At 39.6% G+C, this 23,433-nt stretch overlaps 1 protein-coding gene and 1 non-coding gene across 2 annotated transcripts; both read right to left on the bottom strand.

Moving 5' to 3' along the window:
* Window positions 1–558: 558 nt before the first annotated feature.
* LOC115816499 (macrophage mannose receptor 1-like) lies at window positions 559–22,479 on the bottom strand. The gene is made up of 9 exons (XM_030779453.1): window positions 22,290–22,479; window positions 22,009–22,094; window positions 7,524–7,609; window positions 7,151–7,338; window positions 6,607–6,750; window positions 1,902–2,301; window positions 1,152–1,430; window positions 886–961; window positions 559–699 (listed from the first exon to the last, which is right to left on the bottom strand). Exons 1-9 carry the CDS (start codon window positions 22,477–22,479, stop codon window positions 559–561), a joined length of 1,590 nt encoding a protein of 529 aa, XP_030635313.1.
* Window positions 14,027–14,099, bottom strand: trnak-cuu (transfer RNA lysine (anticodon CUU)). The gene has a single exon. It is a non-coding gene; the product is annotated as a tRNA-Lys (tRNA).
* Window positions 22,480–23,433: the final 954 nt, after the last annotated feature.

The following is a 23,433-nucleotide window of genomic DNA, read 5'->3' as shown; positions in this document are numbered from 1 at the left end:
CATGTGTAAATACTGAGTTTAAATCTGTATTTTAACTAGTTCAACAACCCGTATAACCATGTGTATAACAACAATGTATATAATATGGTTTATTTTTGCAATTTTGTAAATGAAGAGATTTAAAAAATGCCCTTCTCCAGCGTGTTTCTTTACTTTTGAATATCTTGCCAATATTATGTTTAATAAAGGCTTTCTGTTTCATTTTTACCTTAAACAATACAGAACTGGAGGCTTAGAGAGAACAGACAGTATTTGTTTTTTATTTGTATTTATATTTATTTATATACTTCAATACATTAAAAATTCCATGATGCTATCAAGAAACTGACACTAATACAGAACTAACTAAAGTTGGGGGAAAATACAAAAATGTAGAATATGACATCATGTGATAAATACAGCAAGAGAAGTTGATGAAAAAATAAATTAGTAATAAATGATTAAATTAATAATGAATTTTAACTGCGAAGAGACTGCTAACAGACTTTAGAATAAACAGAGCAAATCAAAGACTTTTCACCAAAAAGCTCTCAAGACTACAGTTGCAATGGCCACTAATCACTTGTCAGGTTCACATGTCTCCTCCACTTTCTCCCCATCCTTCTCTTTCTTTGAGTGAAAAACTCGTCCATCTGGCTGTTCCCTCCATCTCAGTGTAGTTCCTTCTTCCATCCCGTGTTCCTTCAGTTTCTGTTGAATCTGAAGAACAGAATCTGTCCTTAATGACTGAATACTGTAGGAAGCCCTACTCTCACTCTCTGATAGTCTTTCTCTACATGTGTGTGAGTGAGAGAAGTGCAGTTCTTCCTGCTCGAATGAGGAGAGGGCTGTGTGTGTGTGTGTGTTGTGGGTGAGCTGCTCCATCAGGAAGAGAGAGACACTCACCTGCTGTAAGATGGCCTCCTTCACTGCAGGATCATTCACATTCAGATGGGATTTCAGCTCCACTCTCACCATCTTTCTGTTGATCACTGTGACACCTAAGACACATACAGTCACTTTTCCTTAGAAGGACCAAACTGAAACCATCATTTTAATCTCATTTACAATCTGAACAGCCGACTGTTCATGAAGCGGGTATTTCAGAAACTGTGCACTCACTGCTTTGGCAGATGAAAGGATGGTGTTCATTGCATGGTCTGTCTCCCCACTTTCCATAAAGAGTCTGGATAACGGCACAGTTGTCGTTCCCATGTGCATTGTCAGGATTAGGCCCTCCCCAGTACTTGAAGGAAGAGACTGTCTGATCTGACCACTTCCAGGAGTCTCTGAACAGGCCAATCCAGATCATATTTCCCTGTGGAATTTTCTGCTGTATCAGCTGGTTCTCGGTTTGGTTCCTCACGCTGACCAGGTCAGTGTGATGCTCTCTGCAGTAACTCTGAGCTTCTTGCCACGTCATTGTCTCATTGATCAGATGGTACGAAGCACTTTTCTTTACTGAAGCATTTAAACGTTAATATGAATATCCCTGGGTTACAACCCATTGCTATCAAGCATAAAGCCTAATAATAACAACAATAATAATAGTTAAGTGTACACTTAAGTGTACACTTAAGTGTAAAGCATACTACTACTACTACTACTATTAACAATAGTTATTATTAATAGAAATAGTGGTACTAGTAATAGTAGTAGTTGTAGTGGTATAACTTTATATATATATGTGTGTGTGTGTGTGTGTGTGTGTGTGTCTATGTGTGCGTATGTGTGTGTATATATATATATATAAGCATACACATATAAGCAGTTTTCATTCACAGTAAGCAGGGCTGACAGGTTGAATAAAGTATGTTGATTGGATCAAAAACAAACAAAAAAAAATGCTGTTCAGTGATTGGAAAGAACTGGTGAAGACCAACTGCTTACAGGCAACAACAGCCACAACACTGCTCTCAGACTGATCCAACTCACCGTCATAACACATGAACATCACCATGATGTTACAAGGACAGTCATTCCATTGTCCACCGCTTCCCATCACTGTACAACACTCCTCATCCCCATTGTAATTATCGGGCTGCCCACTGACCCAGTTTCTGTATTCTTTTTCTCCATCTCCATAGAAACCATCATTATCCAGGGACCATCTCCAGCTCTCTCTGTCGTCATATAACCCAATCCAAACTAAATCAGAATGAGTGCCCTTTAGAGATGTCATTACTCTCTCATTGTCCTCAGTGTTCTCAATGGTGACCAGGTCGCTGTAGTGCTGTCTACAGTAGGTCTGTGCTTCAGTCCAGTTCTTCTCCTCATTCACATAGTGATACAGACCAAAAGAACTGGCCAGGTCCCAGTAAGCTGAAAAAGACCGATGTATTATTTTAGGATAAACCAACCACCTTGTCTCTGTCCCTCTGCACACACAAACACACACACACACACACACACACACACACACACACACACATACACACACACCATCACAACCTGGTTCTCTTCTCCCACCTCTGCAAGTCACTTTTGTGTTAGTTGCTGTTGTTTTTTTTTTTTGTCACTTCCTGGTTTCCCTTGTTTCACTTAATTACTGAATCATCATCTATAGCTGTTTTTCTATTTTTTTCTTTTTTTAATTTTCAAGACTGGTTTACTCTATGTATAGAGATCCCTAGTTTTGCTTAGTTCCTTTTGTGAAGTCATTGCCTAACTCTTCCCATCTTGTCCAGTGTGACCCTGCCTGAGTGTCTGCGGAGCAGGTTGTGGTGTCATTTTGAATCCTTGAATCTTGTGAATCTTGTTTTTGTATTCCCGTGTTTTTGGCTGGAAAATTGCAGTTTCAGAATCCAGTCTGAAAATCATCAGTTCTACTAGTTCATCACACACACATACACACACGCACGCACACACGCCACTTCACACATAAAGTGTTTCTTATTGTCATTTAAAACAAACGGGTTATTTACCAGTGAGGAGGATTATCAGATACATATCCTCCTCTGAGGATAGAAGATTTTATCAGTGGGTGATCAGACGGTATTCAGCATAAACCCCTTCAGGAAGAGAAAAGAACACGTTATTTAAACTATGACATCGTGTAAATGCCTCTGGGAAGCAGCATATTTCACCAGTTGCTTTGAGAGGTCAGAAAATCCAAAACAACCTGTTGTCTCTTTGAAGCCGCTTGACTGAAGTGTTTAAAGAAAAGTGGATGATTCACAATCGTCTAGCAAAAAAATGAATAAATTTAAAAAAAGAGAAAAACCTTGGTTCAATAACAATTACAGTGCATTTGTGAGAAAAACGATTGGTACTGTATCGTTTGAAAATCAATCACTCCAAATTTTTCAAGATGTAGATCAATGAAAGTACAGACAGAGAACAGATAAGGTATCTTAAGACAAAATGCATCCATCAAGAAAATGTTCACTACCTCCATGCAGTTATCAAGGAACATGACTTAAGTAGACAACACAAATCTATCCAGAATTCATCAATTCCAAAGCTAAATTACCATGTGTTCGTCAAGTTACTTGGGTTATAGGTACAAAATCACTTAAGATCATGTCTTGAAATGAATAAAATTGTAATACTCTCAAGTAAAGTCTGTTTACCTGTTAGAGGATTGCCCAGTGTGTCCTGTGAGTGAGGACTGACCTCTCAGCTGCTTTAGTGGTCTTATTTGAGCTGCAAATTTATGTTAATGTTCCTTCCTGGAAGTGTAGCTTTCTTACTCCATTATAGGCTCTCAACACTCAGTTTTTTTTTTTTTTTGAGTTGTCGAATTTGATTTCCTGAGGTGATAGTGTTGAAAAGAGGAGCCAAATCACCATCAGATGATCGAGTGTACGGAGATACATTTGATCTTTAAATTTCTACATGTTCAGCAGAGTGAATTATGACAGATGATGACTTAAACCATTTTACAAGATTGAATGAAGGGCAGGTTTGAGGACCAGCTCTTTTGAAACCGCCTGAGACATACTCAGCAAGCAATGAAGAATTCAGAATAGTATAATAGTGTATGGATAAGTGTTACAGTATAATAGTACTGTAAATCATATACATGTTTGTACAGTGTTAACCTTGGTAGACAGGATCCCTCTTGCCCTGGTGTTTATGGAAATACCATGCAGTGCTATGCAAAATAACAAAGTCACAAACATCCTAAGGTCACTTTGAGGTATCCAAGCAACATACGGGGGGGCTGCTGGCATGACCGAAACCCAAGCAGAAGCTATTGTGCCTGCATATCTCTGACGAGCTGGATGTGATTCCCGCCCTTATTATCATGTTTAACTGTACGCATGCGCGCGGTAAACTGCTGCAACTACTCATGGTTACCATGGCGAGCACGCCTGCAGCTGCTGTGCCATTTGTGACAGCCTTTGGTTATAATGCCTTTACACAAAGCCCAAACGGAAGAGCGGCTAAATGCAAGGTGTGCAGTATCGGAATAAAGGATGCTGGATCGACCACATCAAATTTTATCAGGCACCTCAAAACGCACCCGGATAGGTCGCTCAGTGTAAGGTCAAAGTTAAAACTTAATAAGTTAACGTTAGCGCCTGTGGACGGTTAGCAAACATGTTAGGTCAGCATCAGCCATCCAACATTAACTTGTGACTAGCTTTGTAGCTAAGGGAGGTTAACTTGATTAGATTGGCGTTCGCTGAATATTTTGAAAAGATGAGTGAGTGTTTGTGTGCTTGCCACACTTGTTCGCATAGAGTGCTGGCTTTGCCATGACGATAAAAATGGTCGCGTAACTTAAATCAAAACAGACGAACAACACCATGTATCCTGTCGGTGCAGAACAAAATAACAAAAATGTTGCAAAATACAGTTATTAACTTTTTGAAGGAAAGCTTTCATTTTGTGTGTGCTGTTTTAATATTGCATTGCAATACCCTGTTTAAAGTGACCAAACAACTAATCAGTGCTGGTACTGTATGCTAATAGATAAAGGAGTGTTGATAATACAGTACATGCCTTGAATCCCTTAGACAGAGCAATGCGGTGTTATAAGCGGACCAGATGGCATGCAGCAGGTGATAGAACACCCATTACAACCATAAGAGCCTTGAGACTTGACTTGGACTTGCACCTCTGGTAGGAACCCCCACTCTCACTCTCTGATAGTCTTTCTCTACGTGTGTGAATGAGAGAAGGCTTTCTGTTTCATTTGTACCTTTTAAACAATACAGAATTGGAGGCTTAGAGAGAACAGACAGTATTCATTTTTCAAAACCTGTGTCAAGGTCTTTGGAACTAACGGTGAAAGGCTCAATTGACTGAGCTATTCTCTGGTACTATAATAACCCAGATGCAGAGTCTGGCACAGGAAGTCAAGTTTTAATGAAACCCAAAGTAGGTAAGACACTCAAAAAAAGTAATCCTTGGATACACAAAAAAATAAAGAAGGCAAAACACTCACTCACTACCTAAGCCGCTTATCCTAATTAGAATAGTGGGGGGGGGGGGGGGGGGGGGGGGGGTGCTGGGCAACTTAAATACACAGAACAAACAAGACACAGGTGAGACACGCTCACTGAATGACTAACAAAAGTCCTCAATGGCACCATCTGGTGGCCAAAATCTGGATAGAAGTCCCAAACCTGACAACCTGTGTCATTTATTTACATCTATATTGATTTATGTACTTCAGTACATTCAAAACTCCATGATGCTATCAAGAAACTGACACTAAATATAGAACTAGGTAAAGCAGGGGGAAAAAATACCAAAATCTAGAAAATTACATTATGCGATAAATACAGCAAGAGAAGTTGATGAAAAAATAAATTAGTAATAAATGATTAAATTAATAATGAATTTTAACTGCGAAGAGACTGCTAACAGACTTTACAATAGACAGAGCAAATCAAAGCCTTTTCACCAAAAAGCTCTCAAGACTACAGTTGCAATGGCCGCTAATCACTTGTCAGGTTCACATGTCTCCTCCACTTTCTCCCCATCCTTCTCTTTCTTTAAGTGAAAAACTCGTCCATCTGGCTGTTCCCTCCATCTCAGTGTGGTTCCTTCTTCCATGCCATGTTCCTTCAGTTTTTGTTGAATCTGAAGAACAGAATCTGTCTTTAATGACTGAATACTGTAGGAAGCCCTACTCTCACTCTCTGATAGTCTTTCTCTACATGTGTGTGAATGAGAGGAGTGCAGTTCTTCCTGCTCAAATGAGGAGAGGGCTGTGTGTGTGTGTGTGTTGTGGGTGAGCTGCTCCATCAGGAAGAGAGAAACACTCACCTGCTGTAAGATGGCCTCCTTCACTGCAGGATCATTCACATTCAGATGGGATTTCAGCTCCACTCTCACTACCTGTCTCTTGATGATAACTTTGCGTCCTAAGACATACATAATCATTTGGCTTTTGTTCTTTTTAAATATTGAAATGACAAAATTAAAACAAAAAATAGACTTTAGACACTAAAAACTATGACAGTGACAAAATGATTAACTTACCTTGACAAAAGAAAGGATGCTTTTCATGACAAACTCTGTCATACCATTGGCCATCAGGTAATGTTAAGGTACACACCTCATTGTTAACAAATTCATTTGGCTGTCCATACTTCCAGTTTCTGAATGACGACTTGCTCTGGTCTGACCATTTCCAGGGCTCTCTGAACAGGCCGATCCAGACAGAAGTACCTGCCGGTACCAAACTCTCCAGGTGCTGGTTCTCAGTCTGGTTTCTCACACTGACCAGGTCTGTGTGATGTTCTCTGCAGTACCTCTGAGCCTCAGGCCAAGTTTGCAGTTCATTTATGAGGATGTAAGTCTGGTTACTGCTCCCTGTCATACAAGTCCAAAGACTGACATTTTAAAAAAGCTACAAAAATGTGTGTGTGTGTGTGTCTATGTCACCTAAGTTGGGAGTTTGGAAAGTTTTTAATTACTGCAAAATTACTAATTTACTCAGTTAGAGAGTGAATGGGAGAGAGACAGAGAGAGAGAATACATGTTGGTGATTGAGCTCTGAAATGCACATGACACAGAGCACATGACGATTTCTCACCATCAGAGCAGATGAAGTTGCGTGTCAGGTTGCATTGCTCACTGTACCATTGTCCATTTGCATCTGTAGACACGCAGTAAAATGGACCTCCGTGATCGGCAGGCTGTCCACTTGCCCAGTTTACAAACAATGCTGCTTCATTCGTCATAGACCATTTCCAACTGTCAATGCACAGACCAATCCAGGCCTCACTAAAAGAGATATTAACAGCTTTCTGTAACTCCACCACCGCCTCCGGACTCTCTGTGGTGGCCAGGTCACTGTAGTGTTGTCTGCAGTATGACTGCGCTTCTGTCCAGTTCTTTAACTCATTCACAAAGTGATAGGGATTCAGTTGGCTGGTAGTAGCAGAGTAGGCAAGTGGTCTAAATGGCAGAAGGCAAAGCCCTGTGAACAGATACATTTAGTTTGTTTGTTTTTTAATTAACAGTGATTACATGAGTTCTGAACTACTGAAACTGACCAAAGCCTTTCATAAAGCCATGTCAAAAAATTGCTTAAAGCAAAACAAACCCCATGTGGCTAATGAAAAGCGGATGGCTTAACTTACCTGAGAAAGCGATGATGTTTAACGTCCAAATCCCCATACGTGCAGCTGACCTTCCCTCTGTTGCTTTCTTCCACTGACGGTTTCTTCTGTGAAGAGTGCCGGGACAAAATTAGAAAAGGAGGCTGGAGTTATTCTTTTGCAGACTGTCCTTCATTAAAGTTACCTGATGCGGTATTTACATGGAGTCTTCCAGTTAAAAGATAAGCAAAAAGTAATGAGGTTACCATGCAAAAAGTGCTGTTTACCTTCCCTGGGTATGAGTCCTGGATAAGTTAGTCATTAACTGTATTTATATGTACTTTGTAAATATAACGCAAAAGCAATATAATCATTGTCTAGCAGTGGGTGTGATGTAAGGCAGAATCTATGGTAGCTGTATGTACTGGAGTTATGTTTACTTATTTTATTATACAGGGTGGAGTTAGTTAGCACACAATGGATGGTTCCATTGTGTGATATGCTTTTAGTAGAGTAAACTTTTAGTATTATGAAATACATTTTTAAAATGTGCAGATAAAAAGAAATATTGATTAGTTTACCTTTTTTGTTCTTATTTTTATACTAGTAAAGGTACACTGGAAAAGGAATAGGGGGCAGCCAGGCCAAGGCACACTGAAGGTGATTGGCTGTGCTGATACTTTGGGGGTGGGGCTTGGTAGAGCTGAGAGGAACATGGTAGGAGGTGTTCCTCCTGAGTGAGGCCAGAGATGGTTGGAATCTGGCTATTTTTTGCATGTACTTGGCAAACTTACTGTACCACGCAAAATAGCTTTAAATAGAGCACCTCAGAAATGAGAAGTTACAATAGCTGCACTGTGAAGTCACAGCTCAAGATGGTGAAACTCCATGAAACAGTGTCTTGTTCCATGAGGATGGATTCCTAAGGTATCCAGATCATTGGCAGTCCTAGGTTAAGTCTGTCCAAGAGGAATTTTCCTTAGTTGTTCTCAATGTGGCTTTTAGCTGTGGTTATCAGATTGTCTGAGAATGCTTACTTCACACGATGCCCTCCCCTCAGGTCTGTCTGACTGAGATTCTGGTTAAATGTTTTCTGTGGGCACTGAGAGGTTGACGAGAGCTATTAATATACTGATAATTTTGTTAATTGTCAATATATTGTTAATGTTGTGGGTCATTGTTAATTGTTAACATATTATTAATAAATATATATAACTGTTAATATATTTAAAATAAAAGTGAAGTGTGTATGTATGTATGTATGTGTGTGTGTCTGTATGTATATATACAGGATTTTTTCTTTCCGGTCCGGTGTCTGGAGAGAATTTATTTTGAAACTTACAGTATCTGCTCTCTGCAGTTAATAAAGTCACAGAGCCCAGAACGGGCATTCTCCAAAACTGACATTTTCCTGGGAAAAGACACGACGACCCATAGTTATTGATGGGGGATTGACAGTCTTCGTACAGATGATCTGTGACTCATTAAAAAAACATAAAAAAAACCAAACAAAAAACACTGAATCAAGTTAGAAATGAATGCCTGAAATGGCATTAAAATGTCTGGAGTACAGTTCCCAGATGTCTTAAATATTGTGCTTGTCATTATAACAATATAATTCTGACCAGTTGTTTCTGATGGGAGCAATGAGTGAGTGAACGTCCAGTTGTTATGATGTCAGTTTAATCAGGATGAGGCTTGATTTCTTTTCTTTTCTTTTTTTTTTGAGGACAGGCACATAATGTTTCTGACTCTATTGCATCCTCTGTCGCGTCTATTACAGCAAATGATACACACTCAGTACTCAGCCAGGAAGACTGAGGCAGAATTTTCAAGGCCTTTAACAAGAACATCTGGCTTGTAATACTCAAGCCGCAAGCCAATAAAACATATTTACAAACAAACAACCGAAGCAAGCGAATAGCTTCTGCTGTACAGAGCAAAGGTCTCACAGAAGTGCTCCACCTGCTGTCAAAAGAGACAATTGCAAAGGTGCACAGACCCATTCATGTGTGTGTATTTAATAAGCATCAAAACGTGATAATATTCCATAAGAGTAAATGGTATATTTGATCATTTAGTTAAATAACATTTTTGTAACATTTTAATATGACAGTATCTATTCTCTGCATGTAATAAAGTCACAGAACCCAGGATGTACGCTCTCCAAAACGGACATTTTCCTGGGAAAAGACACGATGACCCACGGCTACTTTTGGGGGATTGACAGTCTTCGTACAGATTATCCTTGACTCATTAAAAAATATAGATAAAAAAAAAATGGATCAAGTTAAAAAATGAATGCCTGAAATGGCACTAAAATGTCTGAAATACAGTTCCCAGAGGTCTTAAATATTGTGCTAGTCATTATAACAATATAATTCTGAGCAAAGGCTGTGAACAAAGTTTCTTGTAATGCCAATTTAATTTCTCGCTCTCTTTTTTCTTTTGGGGGGGGGGGGGTTCTGTCCCAATTTCCCTGAAAATATACCCATACAGGTGGAAGAACATGGTGTAAAATATACCCATACAGGTGGAAGAACATGGTGTAAAATATACCCATACAGGTGGTAGAACATGGTATAAAATATACACATACAGGTGGTAGAACATGGTATAAAATATACACATACAGGTGGTGGGACATGGTATAAAATATACACATACAGGTGGTAGAACATGGTATAAAATATACACATACAGGTGGTGGGACATGGTATAAAATATACCCATACAGGTGGTAGAACATGGTATAAAATATACACATACAGGTGGAAGAACATGGTATAAAATATACACATACAGGTGGTGGGACATGGTATAAAATATACACATACAGGTGGTGGGACATGGTATAAAATATACACATACAGGTGGTAGAACATGGTATAAAATATACACATACAGGTGGTGGGACATGGTATAAAATATACACATACAGGTGGTGGGACATGGTATAAAATATACACATACAGGTGGTAGAACATGGTATAAAATATACACATACAGGTGGTGGGACATGGTATAAAATATACACATACAGGTGGTAGAACATGGTATAAAATATACACATACAGGTGGTGGGACATGGTATAAAATATACACATACAGGTGGTGGGACATGGTATAAAATATACACATACAGGTGGTAGAACATGGTATAAAATATACACATACAGGTGGAAGAACATGGTATAAAATATACACATACAGGTGGTGGGACATGGTATAAAATATACACATACAGGTGGTGGGACATGGTATAAAATATACACATACAGGTGGTAGAACATGGTATAAAATATACACATACAGGTGGTAGAACATGGTATAAAATATACACATACAGGTGGTAGAACATGGTATAAAATATACACATACAGGTGGTGGGACATGGTATAAAATATACACATACAGGTGGTAGAACATGGTATACAATATACACATACAGGTGGTGGGACATGGTATAAAATATACACATACAGGTGGTAGGACATGGTGTCTCCCAGTTTAAGACAGAAAGTTCAGATTTGAAGGCTCTGTACTTTAAGTTGTGAAAAGCCCTACAGGTACTTCTCATTCTGCTGTTACACTGTGCTTTCTCACTGGCGTTTATACCAGTGAACACATCTGGTCCGTCACTTTATTCTGCTGAGTGCTTTGTTCCCACTCCACCATGTTTTAATCCCTTTACGTTGCTACAGTGTTTCTCCCATTGATTAAACACGTAAGCGATGGAATTCTCGCCCACTGAAACTGTTGTATTGATTAGTAGATTTGGCTTAAATGCAGCTTTAACAATCTATCAGTGGGTCGAGGAGGATTAAAAAGTCATTAAAATGTATGAAATTGAATTTTAATTGCCCATCCCTGCAGATACCTCATAGTAGAGTCCCCCGAGTGAATATTTCCCTAGAAGGAAAGCATCTTTACCGCCCAGGAAGACTAAACATGTCTTAGTGTGATTCTCACAGTTTTCGTTTTCGTGTGGGACCTTTTTCCATCCCCTTTTCCTCCAGTTTAAATCTGTATGTTTATTAGTACAACAACCCGTACAACCATGTGTATAATAACAGTGTATCTAATATAGTTTAATTTGCAGTTTTGTAAATGAAGAGACTTAAAATGCCCTTCTCCAGCATGTTTCTTTTCTTCTGAATGTCTTCTCAATATTATGTTTAAGAAAGGCTTTCTGATTCATTTGTACCTTAAACAATACAGAATTGGAAGCTTAGAGAGAACAGACAGTATTCATTTTTCAAAAACTGTGTCAAGGGTGGGATTTGAACCCTGGTTATTGGAATCAAGGGTGAAAGGCTCAACTGTTTGAGCTATTCTCTGGTACTATAATGACCCAGATGCAGCAGCAGGCACACAAGGTTAAGTTTTAATGAAACCCAAGGCAGGCAAGGCACTTAAAAAAGTAGTCCTCGGACTATCAAAAAAAAAACAGCTCTCCAAAAAAAGGCACAAAATAAGGGTAAAGTCAAAGGTCGACATAGGACTTACCTTGGGGGGGGGGGGTGTCAATAGATAAAGACAGACACTTTAAGAGCAACTTAAATACACAGATCAAACAAGACACAGGTGAGATACGTTAACTGAATGACTAACAAAAGTCCTCAATGGCACCATCTGGTGGCCAAAATCTGGATAGAAGTCCCAAACCTGACAACCTGTGTCATTTATTTACATCTATATTGATTTATGTACTTCAGTACATTCAAAACTCCATGATGCTATCAAGAAACTGACACTAAATCTAGAACTAGGTAAAGCAGGGGGAAAAATACAAAAATATGGAAAATGACATTATGCGATAAATACAGCAAGAGAAGTTGATGAAAAAATAAATTAGTAATAAATGATTAAATTAATAATGAATTTTAATTGCAAAGAGACTGCTAACAGACTTTAGAATAGACAGAGCAAATCAAAGACTTTTCACCAAAAAGCTCTCAAGACTACAGTTGCGATGGCCACTAATCACTTGTCAGGTTCACATGTCTCCTCCACTTTCTCCCCCTCCTTCTCTTTCTTTAAGTGAAAAACTCGTCCATCTGGCTGTTCCCTCCATCTCAGTGTGGTTCCTTCTTCCATCCCATGTTCCTTCAGTTTCTGTTGAATCTGAAGAACAGAATCTGTCTTTACTGACTGAATACTGTAGGAAGCCCTACTCTCACTCTCTGATAGTCTTTCTCTACGTGTGTGAATGAGAGAAGTGCAGTTCTTCCTGCTCGAATGAGGAGAGGGCTGTGTGTGTGTGTGTTGTGGGTGAGCTGCTCCATCAGGAAGAGAGAGACACTCACCTGCTGTAAGATGGCCTCCTTCACTGCAGGATCATTCACATTCAGATGGGATTTCAGCACCACTCTCACTACCTGTCTCTTGATGATAACTTTGTGTCCTAAGACATTCATAATCATTAGGCTTTTGTTCTTTTTAAATATCGAAATGACAAAATTAAAACAAAGATAGACTTTAGACACTAGAAACTATGACAGTGATAATACTATGACACATGATTAACTTACCTTGACAAAAGAAAGGATGCCTGTTTCCACAGACTCTGTCATTCCATTGGCCATCAAATGTTGCTAAAGTGCACACCTCATTGTAAGCAAATTCATTTGGCTGGCCATACTTCCAGTTTCTGAATGACGACTTGGTCTGGTCTGACCACTTCCAGGAGTCTCTGAACAGGCCGATCCAGACAGAAGCACCTGCTGGTACCAGACTCTGCAGGTGCTGGTTCTCATTCGGGTCTCTCACACTGACCAGGTCTGTGTGATGTGCTCTGCAGTATGTCTGAGCCTTGGGCCAAGTTTCCAGTTCATTTATGAGGACGTAAGTCTCGTCATTGCTCCCTGGTCACATATAAATTATGAGGGGCCATACAGGAAATATATATAAATATAAAGCTGAATATATAAATGTAATTCCTGAATATATAAATACAACACCTGAGTATATCAAGGAGTTGTATAATCTGAATATATATCTGAATATATAAGTTAGTTTATGCTCAAGCATATATCAAGACAGTTGTTTTTCTTTTTTGAACGATTTCTTTCTTTTTTATTTTTTTTCATGGGCTACTTAGTGAGTAAAAAAAGTTTAACATCAGCATCAGTAAAATTTCACAGTACAATAAAAGATAATCAAGCAAAAACGTTACATCTTGTGAATAATTTGGACTTCATTACAGGGTCCTCACTTTCCCAGTGTTAGGACCTTTCAAGTAGGGGAGCCAGATTTAAGTTTAAGTTTAAGTTTCAGTGATTGCACACACACACTGTGAACAGTGAGCAGTGAATTTGTCCTCTGCATTTAACCCATCCAACACACCAGTAGTGAACACACAACAGATGCAGGAGCAGTGGGCAGCATTCCTCTGGGAGCATTAGGGTTAAGGGCACACAGCCATGGATGTCGAACCGGCAACCCTCCAGTCACAAGCCCGGTTCTCTAACCTTTTAGGTTTTAGGTTCTCTAACCTTTAGGTTCTCTAACCTTTAGACCACGGCTGCCCGTAAAATACAGATCGCCCAACGTGGGGCTCGAACCCACGACCCTGAGATTAAGAGTCTCATGCTCTACCGACTGAGCTAGCCGGGCTTGATATCACAGGATATTAATGACAAGATCACCCAAAGATGTAGAGAGACAGTAAATGATCTCTTAACCAATATACATATGTGTTTATATATATATATATACACACACACACACACACACACATATATATATATATATACTTTTTTTTGTAAACTCCCAGCTCATGTGAGAACACAAAGGTTTTACAGACACACACACACACACACACATATATATATATATACACAGTATATATACATATATATTCATTTTGTATTATCACATAAGTTGGACTTGTATTTGTATTATCACATGAGTTCGTTTAGAAAATATATAATTACTGCAAAATTACTTATGGGAAGTCAGAGAGAGAGAGAGAGAGAGAATACATGTTGGTGATTGAGCTCTGAAATGCACAAGAAACAGAGCACATGACGATTTCTCACCATCATAGCAGATGAAGCTGCGTGTCAGGTTGCATTGCTCACTGTACCATCGTCCATGTGCATCTGTAGACACGCAGTACAATGGACCTCCGTGATCGGCAGGCTGTCCACTTGCCCAGTTTACAAACAATGCTGCTTCATTCGTCATAGACCATTTCCAACTGTCAATGTACAGACCAATCCAGGCCTCACTAAAAGAGATATTAACAGCTTTCTGTAACTCCACCACTGCCTCCGGACTCTCTGTGGTGGCCAGGTCACTGTAGTGTTGTCTGCAGTATGTCTGCGCTTCTGTCCAGTTCTTTAACTCATTCACAAAGTGATAGGGATTCAGTTGGCTGGTAGTAGCAGAGTAGGCAAGTGGTCTAAATGGCAGAAGGCAAAGCCCTGTGAACAGATACATTTAGTTTTTTTCTTTTTTAATTAACAGTGATTACATGAGTTCTGAACTTCTGGAATTCAAAAGTGGAGCTTTTGTCCATTTTCACGGAACTTTGCTAATGAAAAGCAGACGGCATAACTTACCGGAGAAAACGATGACGTTTAACGTCCAAACCCCCATGAATGCAACTGAGCTTCCTTCTGCTGCTTTCTTCCACTGACTGTTTCTCTTTTAAAGAGCGCCGGGACAAAATCAGAGAACAGTCGGCTGGATTTACACTGGAGCGGACTGTTCTGTATGGAAGTTAACTGGCGCAGTATTCGGAAACGATAAGCAAAAAGACATGAAGATAGCATGCACATAAGGCTGTCAACCTTCCCTGGAAATCAATCCTGAATAAATGATATATTCATAGGTAATTCTGTAAAAACAGTGCAGAGGTAATATAGTCGTGATCTCACAGCAGAACCTATGGTGCCTATATGTGGTGGAGTCACGTTTACATATGTAATGGATGACGTACAGCGAGCTGGTAACCATAGCGAAATAAACCATGACGGGGTGATGCAGGACCCCGATGCGAAATAACAGACCATAGAATGCCGTAACTGACCAGTCAGAATCGAGTATTCAACAACGCCGTGTAATGTATTTATTATACAAGGCCGAGTTGTGATATACTTTTAATAGAGCAAATTTTTAGTATTACGAAATACATTTTTAAAATGTGCAGATAAAAAGAAATATTGATTAGTTTACCTTTTTTGTTCTTATTTTTACACTAGTAAAGGTACACTGGAAAAGGAATAGGGGGCAGCCAGGCCAAGGCACACTGAAGGTGATTGGCTGTGCTGATACTTTGGGGGTGGGGCTTGGTAGAGCTGGGAGGAACATGGTAGGAGGTGTTCCTCCTGAGTGAGGCCAGAGATGGTTGGAATCTGGCTATTTTGCATGTACTTGGCAAACTTACTGTACCACGCAAAATAGCTTTAAATAGAGGACCTCAGAAATGAGAAGTTACAATAGCTGCACTGTGAATTCACAACTAAAGATGGTAAAACTCCATCAGACTGTGTCTTACTCCATGACGATGGATTCCTAAGGTATCCAGATCATTGGCAGTCCTAGGTTAAGTCTGTCCAAGAGGAATTTTCCTTAGTTGTTCTCAATGTGGCTTTTAGCTGTGGTTATCAGATTGTCTGAGAATGCTTACTTCACACGATGCACACGAAAAATCTGTGGAATCTCAGTTTGTTTTTTTTTTAAGTAGTGTTGATCAGTTTTGTAAGATCAACTGATAACCTCTGATTTGCTTTGCTTTAGTCAACATCCCTAATCTACATGTCATGTTATCAGACAACACCTTTGGATTTCAGAGATGAAACACACACACGCACACACACTCCAGACAGAAATGAGGACATGACTGCTTTTACTATGCTTATACATGGATTTTGAAGATTTCAGACCATAAACCCACGGTGGCCTGCAACCTTATGGCTTTTGGCTTTTTGTTTGGTTTCTTGATGGCGGAATGAGTTGCCTGATTCCATCCTGTTTGTTGAGTCCCTCGCAGTTTTCAACAAGCGCCTAAGGACTAACCTTTTTTCTGAGATCCTTACCTCCACAGCCACAAACTAACTTACCCCTCTATATTCAACCCCTACCTACTGACTCGATGGCTCAAATGTTCCATTGCACTACTCATCATTCTGGTTTGCAAATTTCATGGAACTTCCACTGTAAATCTGTGCTGATGCTTATACCGTCTTGTGTGCACTAAAGTTTTATAATGGAGATTTCCTTCTCTCTATGACTGGCACTACCTAGCACTTAACGGTGACACTTGTTGCCTGAGGTACTCAATAGTTTTTATTATGGGGACTGTTGGAGTCCACTCTCTTATTGTCCCTCAACGTTCCTGCGTTTGGATCTGGTCTAATACTGAACTGAGCGATGGAATTTATACAACAGACAGCTCCATAATGGATACATGCTTGATTTGTATTCTGCCTGTCTTGGAAGTCGCTTTAGATTAAAGTGCCTGCGAAATTAATAAATGTGAATGTTCAAAAAACATTACCTGGTATGATGATTTTTCTCTCTCTTTTCTTGCTGAATCCTGACTTGCTTTTTCTCCCTCTTTCTCTGTTGGTTTGGGATCACTGGCAAACCATCCACTATGTTGTCCTTTAGGCAAAGAGCATGCATGCAAAGCAGCCTTTCCGTACACGTCTAACAGCCTAATGAGGGACTCAAAGGGCTTAAATAGAATCCCTTTAAACAAACAAACCACAGCCTCATTTTCTTGATTACTCCTTCCATCAATCCTCTAAGTCCATTAGTCAAAAGAGGCAAAGATCATGTAAATGTATGGGTAAGTCTCTGCAGATACACGTAAAACCATGCTGATTAAGTGCCTGTTCAGATTGGTGCTGCCAGTGGACCTCTACCTGTGATGTCATAAGGAAGAAAAGTGGAAAGTCCCATCTTTAAATATTTGTGTTTTTAACGTTGAAAGCAATGACTCAATGGCAGAGAGAATGCCAATAGCAGAATTTCTTTAAATAGTCACTCCTCTCTCTGCCACATACAGAGAGAGAGAGAGAGAGAGAGAGAGAGAGAGAGAGAGGGGGAAGGGGGGGGGGGGGGGTGGCAGCATACAGTTTGATTACTACTTCTAGCTTGCTGACAGGAAGAATGATATCAACTTTGTGTGGCTTGTAAGATGTTTACGGTGCTCTAAAGCAGAATGATACATATGGTGAAATGTTCAAGAGCTGCTATACTGTATTTATACCATGGTCTGGGTGAATACTCAGGTCTGACTGCCCAGGAAATCCAAAGAAAAGCCGCTTAATACATAAGTACCTCGCGTCACAAAAATGTCACCATTCCATATCAAAAATCTTTATTATGTTACCATTAAGCGACATAAACGACAAAAACAGAAGACTCTGAACCTACAAATATTTCAAATCACAAAACCCATCTCCACATGAAAAAATGAACTTTGTATTATGCTCATATTATGTTTTTCTTTTTTAACAGCAGGAATAACACCTTGGAAAAGGCAATGCAGAGACGCCTTAATTTTTAAATGTTCTCCCCATTACCCACGTAACCAGCACAGCTTTCTTATTGGGTTGTAGATGTAGGCTAGGCGATTCTTATCAGTCCTCTCACTTTACCTTACTTGTGATCTGATGCTCCCTGACAGAGTTAGTTAAAGAATTCCAAAGTGACGTTAGATGTCAGATCTTGCAATAAATTCATGCACTGCGTTAGAGATTAGCCCCAGGATTTCTCTCAGATAACTTTTCATTTTCCCCTTTTTTAAAAATAACTCCGGTGAGTCGTACTCATTCCGGTTAGCCACAACGAATTAGCCACAATAAAGTGTTATGGGTGAAATGATGAGTCAGATGGAAGATTGTTTTCTGTGAGATGTTGTGAAACTCAATCTGTTACATGTATATGTAGAAGTATGTGATTTGTAGAGTACATCCCATATAAAAACAACTAGGATTATAGTTGCATTATGCGTAGTTTTACAACAGTTGTGTATTTTTGTGGATTAGCATGCTAGCGCAATAGGCGTGAGGGTGAGCTGGTCATGTAACCCCTACTGACAGCAGGTACTGTTATTTCTGTCAGAATTTAAATGGAAGGTTAACGGCGAAAAGGGACGAGCGACACTTCACGGTCTTTGTTGTGTGTTTTTTTTTTCTTTTGCCTGGACCGATTATAACCGCGCACATCCGCGTACACGCGCAATTACTGTGTGAGGGAGAAGAGAACCACGTGACTTTGTGACGTCTATTCCGCACGGTGTTCCTCACGCTAGGATTTCACATAGTGAAACGCTTGTGAAGTTCGCACTGCGAAGTTTTGCTCTGGGGGCGTGGCTGTGAAAACAGCAAGCAAGTCATCCAGCTAAAAAGTGGGAGTGATTAAATGATGGTCTCAATTGTCTACTTGTCCCGACTAGAGCCGTTGATAGAGCTTTTTTGCACCGCTCTGGCCCCGACCAAGCTCATGAAGCATCTAAACAACAACCCGTGTTGATGTAGAAACAAATGGTTGCCCGTACATCTTTTAATCATATACATGTTTCATCCTACATGTAGCATTTAGCTTTCGCCATCTTGGTCAGACTTTTTTCGTTACTCCTGCCTCTCTAGATAACGCCGCTACATCACACGCTGAACTGATTGGTTCTTGCGTGGTTCTTATTTGCATAAAGTTGAAAATTCGCCATCTCAATGTCGCATGCTTCTGTTAATTCGCACCGATTTCGCAACATCAGTGCGAATTTTGCACCCATTCAACTTCAATGAGAGCAATGCAAAATTCGCAGCTGTGGATATACACTGTCAATAGCCGGCAATTAAGACTGAAACCACATCAGAGAGAGAGAGAGAGAGAACAGCACATACCCTGGAACACTACACAACTCACATTACCTGGATAGCAGCATTGTTGTTTTGATTGGGAAGATTTGTATATTTTTCTAATTAGAGCTCTAACTTTTTGTTCCTCTCTACTGCTTCTTTATTTCTCTAAAAGGCTTTTGATGTACAGTGTCTGCTTCTTTTAAATATTGTAAATTAGTTCAGTTTCATTCTTCATTTACTACAATTAATCATTCTAAACAAATAACTTGTGATTCACGGTCTTCTTGTCCTCTTTATACGTACCTAGCTTCATACATTACACTTACAAATCCGGGCATCAACAGAGCCACGTGAAATATTAACATAAAGCGAACTCCAATGCAGTGATGATTCAAGAGCAGTTATGCTTCAGTGGATTAAAGCTGTACACTGGAAACTGGAGACGTGATGTTTTAAATCTGTTTGGCCAGCAGGGGGCATCCTAACATAGTTACAGTTTCTTTTCTGTACACTAACTTGCCACAGTGGCCATAAAGTGTAATGCACATTACCTTTCAACAGCTATCACTCTCTGTGTCAGAGGTCATGTACCTCTCAGTCTTCCTTTTCCTCTGCACCATCCAAAAATGGCATCTGACACAACACAATGTAAAATAGCCCCTCTCCCTTCTCCCTTTAACTGAAACCGCTCACGGGCTTAATCAAGGTGCTTAGTAAAGATACCCTAAAACTAAATATATGTTATGTTACACATTCACAGTAATTCATTACATATGAACATTAACATTCTATGGTCGGTTACGTCACAGAACATTAAAAGCATGTGTGACCCGGCAGTAAATGTCATAACTGAATGAGGGCTTTGGCTTTAAGGTCTAATGTTCCGTGAGACGTCCCTCTATTTCGGCGCACGGCGCCTGGATACATGACGGCTGAAAATGTCCCTGTAAGTTTTGGTTCTTTACACTCCCATTGTACTATAAAGTGGTCTGTATTTCTGTTCAGTGGGTGAGAACAGTATTCCAAAGGCAGAGAGGCTAGTCTACGAGTTCAACGACCATCTGAGGTGTTCACTAAAAGTGAGTGTATGTTGTGACTTGAATGCTGTAATTATGCTGCAGTTCTGTTTACTCTGATATTGATTACAGTCAGGGATATAGTGCTCCCGTTATTTTCAGGTTTTAATTTAGGCGTGCTGGGACTAACTGGAACAGTTACTTTCAAAGGAATTATATTTAGTGTTGGCAGGTCCCAAGTTCTTGTGTGTATTTTTGTGGTTGTTGTCTAGCTGTGTGTGTGTGTGCGCACGCGTGCACCTGTGTCTGTGTGTGTGTGTGTGTGTGTGTGCTTTTATTTTCATAATAACCTGTAGGGTGACAGCTGAAGAGACATTGCATCTAGTTTTCACAACATGTAAATACATTCAAAATCCAGAGACTAAGGCAAGACAAGAGAGGCAAGCTATGAGTGGAGGATCCATAGAACATCCATTTCAGTGTGGGACCTTTCTCCATCCCCTTTTCCTCCAGTTTAAATCTGTATGTTTATTAGTACAACAACCCATACAACCATGTGTATAATAACAGTGTATATAACATGGTTTAATTTTGCAGTTTTGTAAATGAAGAGACTTAAAACGCACTTTTCCAGGGTGTTTCCTTTCTTTTGAATGTCTTTTCAATATTACGTTTAATAAAAGCTTTCTGTTTCATTTGTACCTTAAACAATACAGAATTGGAGGCTTAGAGAGAACAGACAGTATTCATTTTTCAAAAGCTGTATCCTTTGTTTATATTTATTGTGCTCTCAAGATTCTGGACTATCAGTCGTTCCAAGAGTTAAAAAGAAATCTGCTGGCAGCCAAGCCTTTTCCTACCACTCTCACTTCCTCTGTGATGGTTTACCCACAGAAGTTAGCGAGGCAAACTCTCCATACCTTTAAAACCAGACTAAAGACTTATCTATTTTCTCTAACTGATGGATATTATATTTTTTATTTGACCTTATTATAGACATGTAAAGCCCTTTGAGACTATAAATAGTGATACTGGGCTCTAAATAAACTTGCATTATTATTATTATTATTATTATTATTATTATTATTATACTTTAATATATTAAAAAATTCCATGATGCTATCAAGAAACTGACACTAATACAGAGCTAGCTAAAGTTGGGGGAAAATACAAAAGTATGGAAAATACGGTTATGTGATAAATACAGCAAGAGATAGTGATGAAAAATAAATTGGTAACAAAAGATAAATTAATAATGAATTTTAACTGCGAAGAGACTGCTAACAGACTTTAGAATAGACAGAGCAAATCAAAGACTTTTCACCAAAAAGCTCTCAAGACTACAGTTGCAATGGCCACTAATCACTTGTCAGGTTCACATGTCTCCTCCACTTTCTCCCCATCCTTCTCTTTCTTTGAGTGAAAAACTCGTCCATCTGGCTGTTCCCTCCATCTCAGTGTGGTTCCTTCTTCCATGCCATGTTCCTTCAGTTTCTGTTGAATCTGAAGAACAGAATCTGTCTTTACTGACTGAATACTGTAGGAAGCCCTACTCTCACTCTCTGATAGTCTTTCTCTACATGTGTATGAATGAGAGGAGTGCAGTTCTTCCTGCTCGAATGAGGAGAGGGCTGTGTGTGTGTGTGTGTTGTGGGTGAGCTGCTCCATCAGGAAGAGAGAGACACTCACCTGCTGTAAGATGGCCTCCTTCACTGCAGGATCATTCACATTCAGATGGGATTTCAGCTCCACTCTCACCATCTTCTTCCCCTTTCCTAGAACATCACAAGTCATTCTCAAATGGAATGTTTATATGAGATATTGTTTTCTGAAGTTACAGGATTTTCACTCACTGCTTTGGCAGACGAAAGCATGACGTTCAGTGCACGGTCTGTCCCCCCATTCTCCAGGGTATGAAGTAATCGAGAAAACACCACAGTCCTCATTCCCATTAACGTTGTCAGGCACACCAGGTATCCAATATCTGAATGAGGAGTTGCTCTGATCTGACCACTTCCAGGAGTCTCTGAACAGGCCAATCCAGATCATATTTCCCTGTGGAATTTTCTGCTGTATCAGCTGGTTCTCGGTTTGGTTCCTCACGCTGACCAGGTCAGTGTGATGCTCTCTGCAGTAACTCTGAGCTTCTGGCCACGTCATTGTCTCATTGATCAGATGGTACGAAGCACTTTTCTTTGCTGAAGCATTTAAACGTTAATATGAATATGAGTTACAACCCATTGCTATCAAGCATAAAGCCTAATAATAATAACAATAATAATAGTTAATTTTTATTAATAGTAATAGTAGTAGTAGTAGTAGTTGTAGTGGTATAACTTATATATATATATATATATATATATATATATATATATATATATATATATATATATATATATATATATAAGCAGTTTTCATTCACAATAAGCAGGGCTGACAGGTTAAATAAAGTATGTTGATTAGATCAAAAACAAAAAGAAAAAAAATGCTGTTCAGTGATTGGAAAGAACTGGTGAAGACCAACTGCTTACAGGCAACAACAGCCACAACACTGCTCTCAGACTGATCCAACTCACCGTCATAACACATGAAGAGCACCATGGTGTTACAAGGATAGTCGTTCCATTGTCCACTGCTTCCCATCACTGTACAACACTCCTCACCCCCATTGTAGTTATTAGGCTCCCCACTGCTCCAGTTTCTGTATTCTTTTTCTCCATCTCCATAGAAACCATCATTATCCAGGGACCACCTCCAGCTCTCTCTGTCGTCATATAGTCCAATCCAAACTAAATCAGAATGAGTGCCCTTTAGAGATGTCAGTACTCTCTCATTGTCCTCAATGTTCTCAATGGTGACCAGGTCGCTGTAGTGCTGTCTACAGTAGGTCTGTGCTTCAGTCCAGTTCTTCTCCTCATTCACATAGTGATACAGACCAAAAGAACTGGCCAGGTCCCAGTAAGCTGAAAAAAACCGATGTATTATTTTAGGATAAACCAACCACCTTGTCTCTGTCCCTCTGCACACACACACACACACTCACACTCAGGGTTTACTTTAGCCGGTTTTAGCGGGTATCGGGTGTGTTGTCCGGCAGATGAAAATATTAACGGT

The sequence above is a fragment of the Chanos chanos genome, chromosome 7 (genome assembly GCF_902362185.1).
Source record: "Chanos chanos chromosome 7, fChaCha1.1, whole genome shotgun sequence".
In the NCBI taxonomy this organism is placed as follows: Eukaryota; Metazoa; Chordata; class Actinopteri; order Gonorynchiformes; family Chanidae; genus Chanos; species Chanos chanos.
Note: the sequence above shows the minus strand (reverse complement) of the source record. Positions and strands in the feature narration are given on the sequence as shown.

Excerpts from the sequence above, each read along its gene's own strand:
- LOC115816499 (XM_030779453.1), bottom strand. The coding sequence starts at position 22,479 with ATGACGTGGCCAGAAGCTCAGAGTTACTGCAGAGAGCATCACACTGAC. Across the intron at positions 7,610-22,008 it reads AGGAGGCCATCTTACAGCAG|AAGAAACCGTCAGTGGAAGA; the intron begins GTGAGTGTCTCT and ends CACTCTTCACAG. Across the intron at positions 962-1,151 it reads ATCCAGACTCTTTATGGAAA|AAAGATGGTGAGAGTGGAGC; the intron begins GTGGGGAGACAG and ends AGTGATCAACAG.